Below are 17,556 nucleotides of genomic sequence, written 5' to 3'. Positions count from 1 at the left end.
AACACAGCCACTAAAAGGATGATACCCCTTTCTGCACATCCTCATCAACCAGCGCATCACCACAAAAGCAGCACAGGTACAAAATGTGAATTCACAACAGTGCCTCAGGTTTCAGCAATCCCAGAGTTCCTCAGAGTGGGTATAGCCTCTGGGTAAACACTGAAAATATGGTATTAACTGTACACTATACAATTTTTTTTCATTTTTTTAGTGTAAATATTTAAAATGTATTACAGTTAACTTTAATACAAGAACATACAAAGGCACAGTATTACAACATTTCAATCTACAATCATATGTTTTGGTTAAACAGCTCAGTGTGTGACAAAGTGACAGCTCTACATGGTACAGAACCCATCAAGGCCTGAACCAATGCAGGGAGCTGCTAATTCCTTTTTCAGTCTAATATCCTCAGCACTTAAAAGTGCCTTACAGGCTAGTATAACCATGTTTATTGCATGCTTGCCTGCAATCTATTCCTTCCCCATCCAATCACTTCTCAAAGAGTGTCAGTGATATCATCTAATGCTAACCATGCCACATCAGGAATTCTCTATAGAAAGGCTGACCAGTGTTTGTCAGCATTGCACAGACTGCTGTAAAAACACCAGGATGCAAATCCTAGAGAGCAGATTAGTGCCATAAAAAAGACTGCAAGTGATTAGCATATTCTTTGAATAAAAACAAGCTTCACATACCATGCTTTCTAAAAGCAAAACCACTTTCAAGTGTACTGAGTTAGTGTTAGTAATTTTAATTAGGTATAAACATGAATGTAAACTATAAATGTAGAGTATGAGACAACATCTTTTAGTAGATTTCTGAGCCAAGTTCAACCTTCATATAAATCTCTACTCTCCAGTGGTGTGATGCTTAGGAAGAATTCAGCCAGCAGTTCTATTTACAGCAATGGATAAAAGCATGCAGCTTATTTCTTACTGACACCTTGACTATATTTATTAAAAAGAAAACAAAACCCAACTTGTCAGCCTACCAAGGCACTAAGGAGAACTTGTAAATTTGCACTGTATTCTGCTTGGTTGTTAAAAAGTAGACTGACAGAAGTAGAAGAAGATGCATTTTTTAAAGCCACTTATAGTGATTTCTCCTACTCCTTCAATTCCACTCTCACACAAAAGGTATATTGGTAATATAAACTACTGTAACTTGGCACATTGCAGGCTATGGGCTGCAGAAGTACAAGAAAAATGATTGTGAAAAATTAATAATTTAAGAGATCATCCCCCTTCATTAGTATAGAGATCAGGGATTAAAATTATTTTTTTCACCAATTAATTTTGTGAAATGTCCTGAAGATAAGAACATATTCCAAATCCTAGAGAACTGAACATCTTATCAAAGAGAATGGTATCAACTCTCCTTTGAACTATGAAGCTTTCTAGGTTTGCCAAATTTCTAACATGAGACAAGGTGAAAGCACACACTAAATCTTTACTGGCAGCACAGAAGTAATTGCCATTCACCTTCACACACATGCACCTTCCATTGCTGAATGTGCGAGTAGCTGCTGAAAGAATATTACCTATTGGCTGCTAGTTACTTAGTCCTTCCATATTTACCAGGAATGTGTGGCTGTGTGTTCCTCCACCACTTCCCAGGAGGCTGGGGATACACAGCTGCTCAGATTCAGCATTAGATATTGCCTGTGACTGAGATTACAGGAATAGACTGGCATATTTTATGCTGAGAAGAATCTACATAGCATACTGAGCTCACATAGGTCAGAACCTCAAGTGTTTTATGCTGTGACAAAATGCCAAACAACAGGTTTGACTGTAAATAGGGGTCTATGTAAGGCCGTGCTACTGCACCAAAAGACATGCTGTTCTTTGTGCCCTTAACTAAAAGACCATTTTAAGGCTGGTGAGAAAGCAGTGAATAGCCACATGTTCTCCTAAAGCACTGACACAAGCAGCTACTATTACTGGAATCTACAGGGCAAATTGGTCAAGAGAAGATGAAAGAGTTTACTGCTAAAATTAGGCCTATCCCCTCATCATTGTTAGAGTGTAACTGTAACTGTAACCCAGTTAAAAGATTATGGTAACCAACAGCAACAAAAAGCAAAGCAGCTTAGGGAACATGAGTTAGCAAAGGCAGTGAAGATCTAAGAAATGGTCTTACATGTGGGATTCTGATCAGTTTTCTAGGATCTCCCACCATTGCTTTGGTATCACTAGTGCAGTTCCATGGGTATTGATCCAGCAAGCATGGTAACACAATTCTAAGGCAGACTATTGCCCCAGTCCAACTGCTGCTCACACATACAAGAAGTGGGGAAGCTTTCACTTCTTGCTACCTAATTCACCTGTGGCTGCAGGGTGCTGTCTAGGCCCAACTGCTGTGTTCATCTGACTGACTACAGCAGCCACTTTTTGTAAGATTTAAATTATACAAAGGACAGTAGTCCTCCAGTGCTTGTTAGCCTTGCAAAGGGCCAGGCACAGTCTCACAACTGTTCATGGAAAGGGATTTTTTCAGGTTGCTCAGCTTAGTTCAGCACAAGGAAGTATGGGAGTCAACTCTGGGGGACTCAGAAGCTCACTGGGATCATACATCATGTGGGTGGGCTCAGGAACAGCACAGCTGATGGCTCACCTCTGAAGAAGTATTGAGAATTTGCAAAACCAGTAAATTTCTCAGCACCTCAGGTTGTGGTAGCGGAGACAGTAGGACCAGTGAAAACTCACTGGTGACAGGCAAAATTACAGAGGACTATATGCTTGAGATGTTAGCATCATGTCTGAGATCCTCTCCTTAAGTACATTCAGGTCTCAAAAAGAGAAAGATGAATGGGACTCTTATTTGGGTAAAAATTTTAAGAAGAATGGGATTTTTTCTGCATAACACCACATCTGCTACAAACTGTAAACATTAGAAACCCCTTCATGTAATTGGGCCTTCTGGACCGTGACCAACAAGCATATACTTGGCTGGCAAATAAAGTGAGAGTGGGAAAACTGAAGTGCTTAAATTGGTACCATATTATTTATTCAATTTCCTCATGCAGAAGAGTAACCAAAGCTCCAGTCACACTGCCTCAATAAGTATCAGCTATGCCAATGGACAGGACTTGCTTTGTGTTGACCAGCAGAAGCTCTACCAACCATAATAGTAGAGAACAGAGAAAATTAGTGTCAGTTCTAATGAAATGTTTAGTTTCCCATAGTCACCTTCTCCTTAAAGAGAGCCCAGCTATTCTGACGAGGCTTATGTGGCCTTGACAGCTGAAATCTCATTAGCACTTAGCACAGGAGCAGCAAAGGAAACTTCTTAGCTGCCTTAACACTGGGCCTAAATGGGCAGTGCAGATGCCATAGCTATAGGTTCCTGGGCTTGTCCAGTAAACCTACAAACCAGAAGGACTATGATATGGGACAGGGCACCCAAATATTCTCTGTAGGAATCTGGAGAAATACGGGAACTTTTTGCGTGTAGTAATGAATGACAACTTTCAGACTATTTGCCTATATATTAAAAAAACTAAAAAGTGCTTCACCCAAAGTAGGAAGAAAAATTCTGATACTCTGATTGAATAAGAGCAAATCTGACATTTCTTCCAGCCCTACATGTAACCACTTTTTCCAAATTCCTTAGACTAGAAGAGTGGAAAGAGTAGTACAGTTCAACTGACGAAGGAAAGACTGTGTATAACTCCACAAAGGCAAAATGCAATGTTAGTAGCAAATTAATAATCAGCCTGCGTGCTGCTCAAGCAGAACTCATACTCCTCTTCCTGCCAGTGTTAATAAACAATTGCTTAAGAAAAGGGACAGTCTAGATGCAAGAGACATCACCAGAAGCAGGGGAAGGCACTACTAATCTTTGGTTCCACTTCCTAGTAATTGCTTCTGTAATCAAAAGCTGCAGTGAGCAGCAGCTTGTGTTAAGAGTGCAGTCAGGAGACTGACAGACCTGTTTGCTTTAAGCAGAGTTTAAATCTAAAGCTTTGGGATGGATCTTCTTGGATGCCAGCTCTGACAACTTCTTCAGACGTTTCTTCAGCTCCAGAGGGAATTTCTCATAGCACTTCTTGCACACAGGCTTCATGTCAAACTCCACAAATTTATTCCTTTAACACAAAGAACAGTTATTTAAATGGTATTTGCAAACCACATGCTTCACTAATTAAAATCTTTATGCATCTACATCAGTGCTGTTGCAAGTGTTCTATTCCATTTATAAAGTAACTGATTTCCTCATCTGGTGATGCAAGTACAGAGATTGGGTTATCAGTGAACTGAGGTCTTTAGTATCACTAGGAAAATAAGGAGCAAGATTTTCCTATATGTATGCATGTGCAAGTCTAGAATAATAATTTTGTTACTGTAGATTGCAAGTGTCACTTCAGAGGTCCCCTCTGGGATGAATTATAGCTCCTTCATATAGCCAGTGGAGCCAACCCAGCAGAGGACGAGGGTTTAAACCTGAGAAAGGAGAAATGTACGACTGGGTTTTTTTTCTGTCCCTCTTCTACATGTTTGAGGCAAATAGCATAGTATTTTATTTCAAAATCTATGCAATAGCAAATATTGTCATTGAGGGGAGCAGCTACAGTTAAGAAGACATGGAGGCTGCACATTGTTCAGGACAGGCAATTCCTCAAAGTTTAGACCCTTCCTTCTGTACTGCTGAAGGAATCCCCCTTTTACCCAAACTCCTTACAGAATAGATGATATTAGATTAATAAAGGAAAATAAAGATTAATAAAGGAAAATATATCAAAGAGGATGCTGAAAGTCAACTCCCTTTCAGTGCTGAAATCAGTGGAATTATAAGCACCTGCACCCACAGAGAAAAGGTATTCAGAAAAAAGGCATTTACTGTCTTCAGAGAGGCAGTGGCTCAAGGCTCCTCCAGGCTGATACCCTGCCTTAGGGGCAAATCTCTCACATGGTCCAAAATATAAACACTGACTTACTTCAGTGTGAGCCTGATGTTGCAGGTGGAGCAGGAGAAACAATTCACACACCAGGCCTTGTTAAGAGCTGATACCACTGCAAAAGTAAAAACACCAAGTAAGAGGAAACTGATGGATTATTTGAATTCAGATTTATAACCAAATTCAAATGAGGCCAGATGTGAAAACAAACACTGTGGTCTTGCAACTGTGGGACTGCAACAGCTGCACTAACAAATGAAAGGAGGAGAGCGACCCAAAACAAGGAGAGAACAAATCTTACCATCTCCCTCTATCACGTGGCTGCAGTTGTAGCAGACATCTCCAAAGAGCTGCACAGAAAAAGAAATAAGAATAGGAATTCATGTTGCTGACTAGTAACAGTCCCCAAATTACACAGCTGGTATGAATATTAAATACTAATAACCAAAGAACTCCCAGATACAGCAGTGGCCCCCAAATATACCAATTTAAATCTTCTGAATAACTTCTCATACACTTGCCAAATAGTCTACGTTCCTTTGGATCTCATACCAGTAAATACTACAAAACCTTTTTTGTTGATGCCTCACACTCTAGTACTGTTATGGGATCTTAAGGTCCTGTATATGTGGATAAGAAAGGATGGGTAGAAGATGATGCTTAGTGTAGACAAACATTTCCTGATGCTCAACTACAAACACCAAAATAGAACTACTGCTAAAATACAGCTACTATCTGAACAGCAACACATACCTCTTATGAGAGAGTCATTTATGTGACAGAGGAAAATACTAAAACAAAAAGTTGCTCAGTTGAATCACATCGAAAAACCAGGGTTTGATTGGTTTTTCTATTTTTTTTAAATCTACTATTCTATGTTTTAGACAACTAAATGGTTGCCTCAAGCCCACAGAAACAAGTAACTATCAAAGAAGCCCACACAAATACATTAGAAGTAAAACCACAGATTTTAATCTCAACCCATGATCAGTGATTTTCTGTCAGTGGCACAAATTAAAATCAATGTCCCTGAGACATTTCTATTCTGTTTTCAACATCACTTTTCTGCCAAGAAAAACAATTATTTTTCTCTTAAATCAGACTAATTTATTAGTATTTCATTGTCTGCAAGTTCAGATTATCCAAAATCTGCATATCTTTGCATATATAAAATATGAAAAGGCATTTTCTAGACACAAGTACCTGCAGCACAGATGGCTGAATTTACCTGATTATAATGAGTCTCACAATAGGCCAGCCCTTTTTTTTCATAGTGTCGGTGGCCCAAGAATGGCTTCTCACATTTGGCACAAACAAAATGCTGTAAAAGACAAAAAACAAAACATTCCATGGCAGGCTCAACAACTTTCCCATCACCAGGGAAAAACATAGCAACAAATTGTAGCTCAATACATGACACTTGATCACAGAGCAGTTTGGGTTGGAAGGGACCTTAAGACTCATCTAATTCCAACCTTGCCTTGGAGACTTTCAGGAATGGGGCAGCCACAGCTTCTCTGGGCAGCCTTTGACAGGGCCTCAGGACCTTACAGGGAAGAATTTCTTCCCAATACCTAATCCAAATCTACCTCTTTCCATTTAAAGCTGTTACCTCTTAATGCTTTAATGAAGCACAGACAGGAAAGATCTTCATGGAAGCAAAAAGAGGAGATATTTAGTCTATTTATAGTAATTAAGAGTTGCAATAAAGATAGGTTGAAGTACTGCAGGAAGGGCAATCATCCTGTGTCTATCCTGATAGGCTTGTGGACTATTATCTTGCTTGTTTCAGGGAAGACAAGCAGGAACATAACCATAGCTGGTATGAATACATCTGAAATCAGCAACAGCATCTCTCTCAGGTCAAGCCCTAGGAGGCATAAATGACTGAAACAAAGATGACTAAAAATCTTCAGAGTAAGATGTGATGACTTAGCTGAAAGTTGCAGAAACAAGGAGCTTAAAAGGCTTAAAAAGCAAGAATTGCTCAGCTTTCAGTTATGTTATGTTCCTGGTAACTCGAACTAGAGAGGATATATCTAAGTGCCTCATACAAAACACATAAATTTATTAGCAAGTATATGCTTTTCAGCGAACCCTATTCTGCAAGGATCTTCACAAATTTTAAAATTAAGGTTATTACAGTTGTGAAAAGAGCTACCTTAGGAATCCTGACGGCCCTGCTGTAACTCGTTAACTCACAAAACGTGAAGACAATCCGAAACATAAGCAACTGGGTTTTGTCTGAATTCATATATTACAGAGCACTTGCATGTCTACAGCTTCCAACCAGCACTAGTCCTCTTCCAGACCAACTCTTGAAAGAAGTTTCATATTCAGAGAGGCCTCACCTCAACATGCCATTGCTTGCCCAGAGCATTGACCACGCGGCCCTCGATGGGCCGGCGGCAGGCTCCGCAGATGGGGATGCCCATCTTGTCGTGGCACGGCAGGCAGTACAGCTCCCCCTTCAGCTCCCGGGCCTCAGCAGTCAGCTCCTTCCTGGGAATACAGACATGGCCCTGAACATGTAACAACACTCAGCGAAACCCTTCAATGCCCGGGAGGAAGTTTTGGAAGACTAAACTTAAAAGTTTACTTAGGCAACGCTCATACTACAAAAGCAGTCATTACGTTTAGCTAGTGAAATACAGTTATTGTCAACTCATCTTTCCAAAACTGCTTTCTCGGTTTGCCAGCCAAGAACATATGTGGAACATCTTGTCTGCAGCCAGATATTCTCACAGACATACGAGGTGCACTTACATGGACACTTACAGTGTCATTCTAAGACTCGAGGTATCTTTGAATGAGACAGCTCAGGTACAAGAACCATCCTAGCAGTGCTCAACACTGAGACACTGACTTGCACTGTTACCTTTCTAGGGCACTACTGTGCCCAGTTAAAATGCCTTCATGGTAAGTAATTCAGGTCAGACAGGTATCAGCGTGGCAATGGACAGTGCCACAAGACCGACACATTCATCAAGCCATCTTTTTTTTTCTATCCAGGAATTCAAAGTGAAACTATTTTGGACAACCTTCCTGCCTTTGGAAAACTCTGCTATGGTAATCTGCACACAGCCTTTCAGGTAAGTTCATGCCAAGGAACTATTTTCACTTTCATTATAAACTAGCATTATCCAATGTTAGAATAAGAGAACATTGAATGGCAACATAAAACTAAAATTCCTGTAGTATTTCCAAATTTATTTCAGTTTCTCCTCACACAATTTCTCAACAATGCAAAAGCAGCAAAGTTTAGATCTTGGGAAGGACTGCACTGCTGGCTCAACTGTTTGTCCCCCTCATTTTTTATCAGAGTTTACAGTATGACAACATACCCACAGTGGGTGCAGTTGAAGTGATCTGGATGGTAGGAATCATTCCTGAACATCAGGGGTTGCTCATCAATTATCAAGTGGCACTTCTGACAGATGTACTTGCCCAGTCCCTTAGCTTTTTCACGGTTGTGGCATGGCCTGCACAGGTGCCTGGTTGAACAAAGTAAGGGAAGGAAAATATTAAAAAACTTTTTCTCCTAAAATAACATATACTACATACTGTAGGAAGCACTTTATGTAACAGAACTGTCTTCTGAGATCAGACTAAACATAATTCAGTTTGATATCCAGTGTTTCACACCAGTTGCACAGAGAAGAATATGAGTATAAAAGCAGTCGCACAGTTGTATTTCCTTAGAAGACTACTCCAACATTCACTGATTTATATGCCATCAGGAATATCACCCTGATGGGGTATCACTCATTCTTCTAGGGATCCCTTCTAACCCTCTAGATCTTTTCTGACAGCTGGGCAAGGAAAGGTGGCAATACCCTCTGTTTTTAACTAGTGGATCCAACCATAACTGAGGCATTACAGCACTGGGAGGGAGTCAAAGAAAGTAAAATGTATCAAAACAAAGTGCATTCCTGGAATGCCTTTTACCATGCCTGGATTCCTTAGTCTTCAATATCCAGGAAAAAAAAGAGACCTCCTCTTGCCTAAAAATTCCTTTTACTCCGAAGTTAAATAAAATTAAGAACTATGCAATTTTATATGGTAAAAGCAGCTGTATTCCTAGCACATGTTCTTGAACATATTACAAGTACGCTTCCAAACAGGTGGATAACCCAAATTTCTGGTGGAAAAATTCAGACAAAAGCATAAAAAATTTGTGAAGGCTGGCAGCAGCCACCAGTTTTATCCCAATATTTAGGAACTCTGAGAAGCTGTTCAGTTTCCTTGCCTATTACCTATCCCTCTAGCTACAACAGTGCGAGCTGGGAAGAATTTAGGATAAAAGAAAAATGACAGAGAATTAATTCTGTGGGCTGCTTTTTACCCAAAATGAACAAGTCTGCTTAATTCCTTTTCCTGTATCACTATGTCAAACACTCATTGAGATTTACAGGTCATTCTCAAAACACATCAGACAAAAGAAAAAGTTAAAATGAAAGGGCAGATTCATGGACTAAGTAGCAGGTTCTCCACATGGCCCCTTCCAAAATTCTGCCGTGATGCATGACTTACCCTTAGATCTGTGGAACGGGGTAAGAATACAACACATGTTGTGAGGCTTCAAACATTTATGACTCTCAGCTAGTAGGTGCCTGTCTAAGTGCTAAGTATCATTATTATTCTCTCCAAATCTGAGCCCTTCTGTCACCAAGTGTCTCTGACCAGGGTTGGAAGCAATGCCTGCCCAGACAGAGTCCAGAAAAAGCAGACAGCACCCCATTATAAGGAAAAATGCAGCTGTGCTCATCTCAGCATAAAGGCATCAATTTTATTCAGCACTGTCAAATGCAGAGTAATTATACAGGGACATGGGGACCCTGAAGCAAGAGTCCTGAAAGAGACCCCTCTCATTCAGCTGAAAGAGACGCCTTCAGCCATTTGCACTGATAAACCATTATCAACTCCCTCCCCACTCACAAACCCTCTGCCCTCCCACAGACCCTCTCTACTGGAAGCAAAGGGAAGTGTTGGACAGGCTAAGCTGTTACCATAGCAGCCTCCCCTCTCCCTCACCCTCTCCCCCCACCCCCCTTTCCCACCATCATGGAATTATCCCATTCTGAAATGTCCTGTTGTGTCTGTTAATACTAGATTTCCCCCAAACAATGCATCTCTCCACCCTCCTAAAATAATCACGGGACTCCAAGGCTTCTGTCTTTAGGGCTGGGGGCTCAGTAACAGCCTTCAGTAAGCACCACAAACACTGGCATATTCATGCAGGATACTCATATCTACACCAGCAGCAGCACCCCAGTGCCAAGAGCTCAGCTGGGATGAAGACTGCTCCTCAGTGCTGGGGTGTCCTCTCCCCTGCTCTGTTGTGTGACTGAGCTGATAATGTGCTATCAGAGCAAGGAGGACACTATATAGAGGGGCTCCCCTCTCTGCTCTCAGCAACTCTGCAACTGTGCACTCCCTTGGAATCATCTTGTTTTCTCCACTTTGTTTCTACCTAGTTTGCTGTCATCCGGAGGAGTTCATTGAGATATTCCCCAAAAGGACCCTACACTCCACCCACAGGATTGCATTGTAAAGAGGTAAGAGACCAACTTTTGATAGTAGGGGCTGGCTTCTAGGAGCTTTTTTTTAAGGAGCTTTCCTAATGGTATTAGTTTTAGGTGGTGCCAGTGAGGAGCATACTGAGGTGGATGAATATAACAGGAATATCTGAATAGGAACAGGAATCATTTTCTGAACTTCAAAGAATGATTTTCTCACCTTTCTTTATGTCACTCCTTCAAAACAAAAAGGGTTTTCAAACTTTTGTACGTAATGTATATCCACTTGTGCCATTTGTATGGTATGTCTAGTGCTCTCTGACACTGCTCTGATGCTCACAAAAACCAAGTATTTCAGCTGAAATACAGGCTCAGCAGAGAGTGATTTTCAGGAGAATAACTTCAGTCAGAAATGGACTATTTCCAATGAAGAGTACTTTGAGTGAAAGACAGGAGACACTCATTTGACAAGACACTAAACCCATAATCACAAAAATGCATAAACCAGTATAATCATACCAGAAACTTCTTGCTCTGCTGAGAGCAAGAACTGGAATTTCTGATACCTACCACAAACCCTAACATATAGGTCAGTTTATCTGCAGTAGGCAAACAAAAGCTCCAAACTAGCCAGGTAATTGTGTATAAAGAGCTAAAGATTTCTCCTGTTAGCTCTTTCATTAAAGACAGACAGAGCATCTGCTGAAAGAGTGATTATGTCCATACTCAGAGCCTTGTGGACTGTTCTCTTGTTTCTGAGCAGAAGAGAAACAGGGCATGAAATATGGTCAGTGTGCATGCATGTATTTCAAATGAGCAGTGACATCCCCATTACAGCTCAGCCCTGGGAGGCCTGGGATAATGGCTTGTTCCAGAACAGTGCTCTGTTTAGCAATACGTAAATCACTAAATATTCACACAACACCAAGAGTGCAGTTCAAGCAGAAATTATTGGATAATGAGCCAAAAACTCTTAAAGGAGTTTTGTGGAATGAAAGCCTCTTGCACCATATAGCTTAACACAGACTACACATTCTAGGTAATTTGTGAATTATTTTAGTTTGCTCTTAGCATTTATACAGACTGTAGGAATTCCAGTGCTTTGTCTGTAAGCATAAAAAACTGAAACATATTTATTTTAAATTTATAGGACAAATCTAAGGACAATAGGAATGGAATTGCAAATATCTGCAAAGGGCTTTCAACACCTTCTAGAGAACATACTGTCAGAGAATTATTACTTTTCTAAAGCTGTAGAATTTTGTTGAAAACATGTAAAATCTAGTAATAAGCCAAACAATTAATTCTAGTCACATGCTGGCTTTTTTCTGAACCTACTTAAGTGCCACACCATTATTTTCACCTGATAACTAGAATTACAAAAAAAAAAACAAACAAACAAAAAAACACCCACAAACATTAAAGCTGCAATTAACATTTCCTTTTAACTTAAAACATAAGCAAAATTAGAAAGAGGACCACTTCCCTTTTCTGTAACTTCCAACCAGACAATGAAAAACATCTCCCTTCACCTTGCTCTAAAAATTATGAAGGCCATCATTTGCAAAGACTGACTATTTCAATTTTACCATTAGTTCTAAGCCTCTCTCTTCCTGACACTGATATGCTGGGCTTCCAGATAGCTCTGATATTCTCCTTTATACTCTAACCCATTTTGCACCAAAAGCACATCTGTACAGAAATCCATAGCAGACTCAATGCTGTCATCAGTGATGATAAAAATCTCAACTTTGAAGTCTTGCCAATTCTAAGTCTGGCACTGACATGCAGCTGAATCTGAATTTCCAAGATCTGTCTTAGGAAATCAATTCAAATAGAATTGGTTTAGTGCATCATGCTGTTAAACCTCTAATAACTAGCTTGTAAACAGGGAAAAATCTGCTTACTCCTTCACTTTGGGAACTGATTTAAAGCATTATAAATAAGAGCCATCCCAGTCTGTTCCATCAGACAACCCTGGTTTCTGCTTTTTCAGCTGCTCCAAGCCACTGTTTACTGCTTGCTCAGGTGTCACAGCCATGGCTAGAGCAATGTTTAGCCATAAGACCACCCTATCCCTGACAGGTGTGTACATGAAGATCACCTGATTTACACTTTTTGCAGATGAAAAGCATAATTAAAGGATGGGCCTGACACACACACACACACACACACAAAAAAAAAAAAAAGGCTTAATAGCTAGAACATGAGGTGATAAGCACCATCATAAATTAACAGTCAGTAAAAAGGCATGGTCTCATGTGTTTCTCTTTCAGTATGCAACTGAAAAATAGGTATTTAAACTAATTCCACTCAGGGAGGTCAAGTATGTGAGTCAATGTTACTATCTCATACAAAACTTTAAACTCTTGGGCTCAAGGATACTTGCAGGTTTTACTTTGTAAGGGACAAATGAATAATATAAACAAAAAATTGTGGCCTCCTCTAAAAACTTGTGACCTTCACATAAAACAAATTGCAGCAGGGCATCTTCCTTTATGTATGTGAAAGCACAACTTCACAAGTACTTTTATAAAAACAAAAAGACTGTACAGTCTTTCTTGCACATGCAATTGTAAGTAATGGCAAGATAGCAACTTGTTAAAAATACTCAAATCCGGAAGGGTATCCAGGCAATGCATGAAGTAAGAAGGGCCCTCTGTGGCCATAAGAAGAACTTCCAATTTCTGAATTTCATCCAATCTCCCTGCTGTTGACTTTGTCTCTTCAACTGTGAACCAAACAGATGTGATCCAGCACATTAATGTCCAGCTATTCCAGTCTTCTGAAAATAACAGCAGCCAAACTGAAGATATTAATTACCTTGGAATTTTCTTTCATTTTCAAATATACTGGTTTGTCCTTAATCCCATTTCAGTTGTTTATGATCCAAATATTTTTAGACATCTGAACAAGGAGTTCTGTTGGGGAGCTGGATGCAGTTTGCATCAGCAAAATGGATTTATTTGAAGATGTATTGATTATTATTGAGAAATTGTCTGTCAGTACAAAATGCAATGGTGAGCAAAACGGGGGTACTCCTGCACATACTGTAACATTTCTGAGGAATCCAAGTAATAGAGACATTGCTGGAATTTCAGACCATCTGCAGTTCCCTACCACCTATACCCACAGATAAGCAATGTATAAAATCCATGGGTAGGTGGTCAGAAAATCCTATCACACCTCTTGTTGATGCTGTTCAGGACATTGCAAACAGAGACTGGCAAAGCTGCTATCTACTGGAGCTTCTACTTGGAGAAGGCCCAGGATAAGCTACAGTGGAGCTCAGGCTTTTGAGGGGGAAAAAAGAGAGCTATGGTGAAAGATAAAAGCTGCAGGGAAGGATTACACTTGGAGAGGTGACTGATAGGATGGGCATTATTTAAAATCTTCCTTGAGTCAATTTGGTGTCAAAAGAGATGTTGCTACCCATCTGAAAAGTTTCCTCCTATATGGGAACTAGGTGCATTTTCCTTTAACACAGGACTTTAAAATAATGCTCAAAGGTTGTCAGGAACTCTGGGGATTTTTTTTAATAACATCAGCATTTGACCTGTCTTTTATCTCTTTTAAGAGCAAGACAGATATCCTAAGCTAGATCACCTTAGAACAGATACATGTGCTCAGAAAAGCTGACTCATCAGGAACTCCTCAGTCCTGAATCAGACTATCAAACTGAAACATGGCAAATACTTTCTAGTTAGATACACAGAACTCACTCCTACTCCTCTTAACCAGACACACAAGCATCTCACTACCTGGCTGTACAACTGACCTCAGCACCAGCTGGAGACAAGCCCATCACCAGCTAGCCAGCTCTTCACTGGGGATCCTTCCACAGGAATTACTGGTCTGGTAAAGCCAGCTGAGCAGAAGGTATTCAGAAATCCAGCATAAGGTTAAAATTCAGACTGACCTGTTATATTAAACACTGATGCTAGCAAACAGGAGACATTGCTGACTTTCACATGTGGGGTTTTTTGGGTCTTTGTTGTTTTTGTTTTCCACAAACCCAGGCTCTTTTGTAATATACTGTCTTAATTCTTTCACATTTAGGGTTTTTTTTTTTCTTCAGAAGTGCAGGAAAAAATGAATGGGCCAGCAGCTTCAAGCCTGCTCTTCAACTGCTCAAATCAATCAAATTTCGCTTTGGAAACATCAGAGCAATGTGGCAAAGAGACACACCTTGAGAACATGATTTTTGCCACTTTCTACTTTCTGGATTTCATCCTGGCTTTTGCAGGCAATGCCCTGGCTCTTTGGCTCTTCATCCGGGATCAAAAGTCAGGCACACCTGCCAACATTTTCCTGATGCATCTCGCTGTGGCTGACCTGTCCTTTGTGCTGGTACTTCCCACCCGGCTGGTGTACCATTTTTCTGGCAACCACTGGCCATTTGGTGAGATCCCATGCAGACTCACCGGCTTCCTTTTTTACCTCAACATGTATGCCAGTATCTACTTCCTGATGTGCATCAGTGTTGACCGTTTCCTGGCCATTGTGCACCCTGTGAAGTCCATCAAGCTCCGCAGGTCCCGGTATGCCCATGTGGCATGCGTCTTTCTGTGGGTCATCGTTGGTGTGGCAATGGCACCTCTGCTGCTCAGTGTGCAGACGGTCCAGATGAAAAACACAACCGTCTGCCTGCAGCTCTACAGAGAAAAGGCCTCACGTCACGCCCTCGTGTCCTTAGCAGTGGCATTCACCTTCCCCTTTGTTACTACTGTGACTTGCTACTTACTCATCATCCAGAGCCTGAAGACTGGGAACAGAGTTGAGAAACACCTGAAGGAAAAAGCTGTCAAAATGATCATCATGGTTGTGATGATCTTTCTAATTTGCTTTGTGCCTTATCATGTCAATCGCTACATTTATATTGTCTATTACAACGGGACCAAAGCTTCCTGTGAAACACAGCGTGTCCTGGCCCTCAGCAACCGCATCACCTCCTGCCTTACCAGCCTCAACGGCGCCTTCGACCCCATCGTGTATTTTTTTGTAGCTGAGAAATTCCGTGAGGCTTTGTGCAATCTGTTTTGTATTAAAAAGACCATAATGCTGCCTCAAACTTATGAGGGCAAGACAAATGAAAGCTCACTAAGTGCCAAATCTGAACTGTGAACATGACTCTTGTCAGTGTCAGTGCTTCATCTTAAGAACACTCTCTTTTACCACAATCAGCTGAGAGCACAAATATTCAGCAAGACAGTCCACCCAGAGTCAAGCTCACCCTGAGAAGGGAAGTTCTGTTGTTTTTATGGGGCTGCCATTAACAAGAACCCCTCTGACCACAGAGAATACATGTGTTTGTACTGCTGAAACTGTAAACAGGAGGACAGTTTTACTGGCTTCCAAGAAATGAAACTGAGGGATGAACACTTAGGAATAGGGAAGGGGACAGTGGTCTCTAATGGACCCATGTATTTATTTTTTTTCAAAGAACATAATTTCCAAAGTGCTCAGTGCTTCCTCTGCACAATGCATACAGCCTTTAAAATTTCACAATGTGCCAGCAGTAGAGATTCACTCCTGAGATAAACCTCCCTGATGAAAAAATCCTGACATTTGCACATCTTGTTCAAGTTTCTGAATTTAAAGTGCTTATATGTAATAGAGAGAAAATTGGTACTAAATGATGACAAGAAAATAAAAATAAACAAAACAACAACAACAACAACAACAAAATCCCAGAATGAAGCAATGAACCCAGCCTGGACAGGAATTAAGACAGAAAAGATTCCTAGCTTTAAGATGGTTTACAGTTGTTTTTGGTGACTTATCTAGCAAGACTATTCCTTCACTATGGATAAAGTAGGGATTATATTTATTCTCACTGATAGAAATTGCATCCAGCAGAATACGCCTGAAGTGACAGGCAGACTAGGGTAGACAAGGTACAATGAAAATGGAAAAAAAGAATGCAAGAGTTTCCAATAATATTTACCAAGAGACTGCTTTTCAATACTATGAAGATACATATTATAGGAAATCATGTGATAGGTGAAATATATTATTACATAAATACACACACCTATCTCTCTGCTATGCTTTTGGGAACGAGTTCCTTATCATTTTAGATTAGGTGCACTACTTCAAAAAATCAAACATAGTTTATCTTGCTTGAACTGCTTTTATCCTGTCTGCTTCCCCAAAACACCCCAAGCGCTATTCCAACAGCCCATTCCAGTAAGATGAAGTGCCAAAAGAAAATCAACTATGCCCAGCTAAAGAAGCTAAGGCACAGAGGTTGCATACAGTATGAAAAGGAAGGAGGAGTTGACAGAACTCCCTGCTGGACAGGTCCAAGTATATGACCTTTTCTTCCTTCTTTCACCATTTAGTTAGTGAAAATATAAACTCTAGGAAACTACTAGAGTTTGCTCATAACATATCAAAGTCTAAAATTAACTCTGAATTGTGCAACACTGTTTGCTAACTGCTGGATTGTTTTATTTTCTTATAATGGTATGCTTTTGTATAAACTCCCTTTTGTGTTTTTGTTTCTTATTTCTGAATTAAATGTATTAATCGACCTCTAGGATTCCTTTTTGTATTTCTGCATTTAAAATGAATGATTTCTAAAGACCAGCGGAATCACAGGCTGAAAAGAGTTTGCTGTAATCATTGTGTTATTCTTTTGGCCTTTTGCTACATTTTGATTTCCTGCTCAGCAGCTTACTTGCTAAACAGCCTGCCTGAAATCACATAATTCATTTTTCTCACTTGTTATGCAACCATCTGTCTGAAATCCCTGGAATCTCTATCTTCTGCCTGAAATCTCTTTCTTTTCACTAGCCACTAAAATTTGAGCTTCTTCATGTTTCATTGGATGAAGAATTTCCCATCTAACAGGTTATTCTGGAAGTTTTTTCTGAACCTTTTCAAGCTGTCCTTCCCAGTGTAAAACTAACTGACCACCCTCAGCATCTCACAGCTGTATCAATAACACATAGCTAAAACTTTCTGACCTGCTCCACCTTACCTGCCAGCATTCTTCACAAAACCCAGGTCAGCAAGGGTTACATTGCAGAGCTCACAGCGGAAACATTCTGGGTGCCAGTTGTTGTTCATTGCCTTGATAACACGCCCAGTAATAAACTCACCTGCAAAAGGAAAGCATGAGATGCATGC

General features: G+C 40.3%; 2 protein-coding genes across 2 annotated transcripts in view; one reads left to right on the top strand and one right to left on the bottom strand.

The window, feature by feature from the left end:
• Nucleotides 1-219: 219 nt before the first annotated feature.
• Nucleotides 220-17,556, bottom strand: part of LIMS2 (LIM zinc finger domain containing 2) — a 30,441-nt gene continuing 13,104 nt past the window's right edge. The window contains exons 4-10 of the mRNA XM_062499485.1: nucleotides 17,408-17,528; nucleotides 8,248-8,397; nucleotides 7,255-7,405; nucleotides 6,132-6,224; nucleotides 5,205-5,253; nucleotides 4,943-5,018; nucleotides 220-4,093 (exon numbers count right to left, since the gene is read on the bottom strand). Of these exons, the coding sequence (XP_062355469.1) occupies nucleotides 3,946-4,093; nucleotides 4,943-5,018; nucleotides 5,205-5,253; nucleotides 6,132-6,224; nucleotides 7,255-7,405; nucleotides 8,248-8,397; nucleotides 17,408-17,528 (788 nt within the window). The 3' untranslated portion in view covers nucleotides 220-3,945. The remainder of the gene's footprint in view (nucleotides 4,094-4,942; nucleotides 5,019-5,204; nucleotides 5,254-6,131; nucleotides 6,225-7,254; nucleotides 7,406-8,247; nucleotides 8,398-17,407; nucleotides 17,529-17,556) is intronic.
• Nucleotides 14,381-16,957, top strand: GPR17 (G protein-coupled receptor 17). Its single transcript, XM_062499068.1, has one exon. It carries the CDS (start codon nucleotides 14,515-14,517, stop codon nucleotides 15,544-15,546), a length of 1,032 nt encoding a protein of 343 aa, XP_062355052.1. The 5' UTR covers nucleotides 14,381-14,514; the 3' UTR covers nucleotides 15,547-16,957.

This window comes from Cinclus cinclus, chromosome 10, assembly GCF_963662255.1.
Source record: "Cinclus cinclus chromosome 10, bCinCin1.1, whole genome shotgun sequence".
NCBI classification, from domain to species: Eukaryota; Metazoa; Chordata; class Aves; order Passeriformes; family Cinclidae; genus Cinclus; species Cinclus cinclus.
The sequence above is the reverse complement of the archived record's forward strand: the minus strand, read 5'-3'. Positions and strand labels throughout refer to the sequence as shown.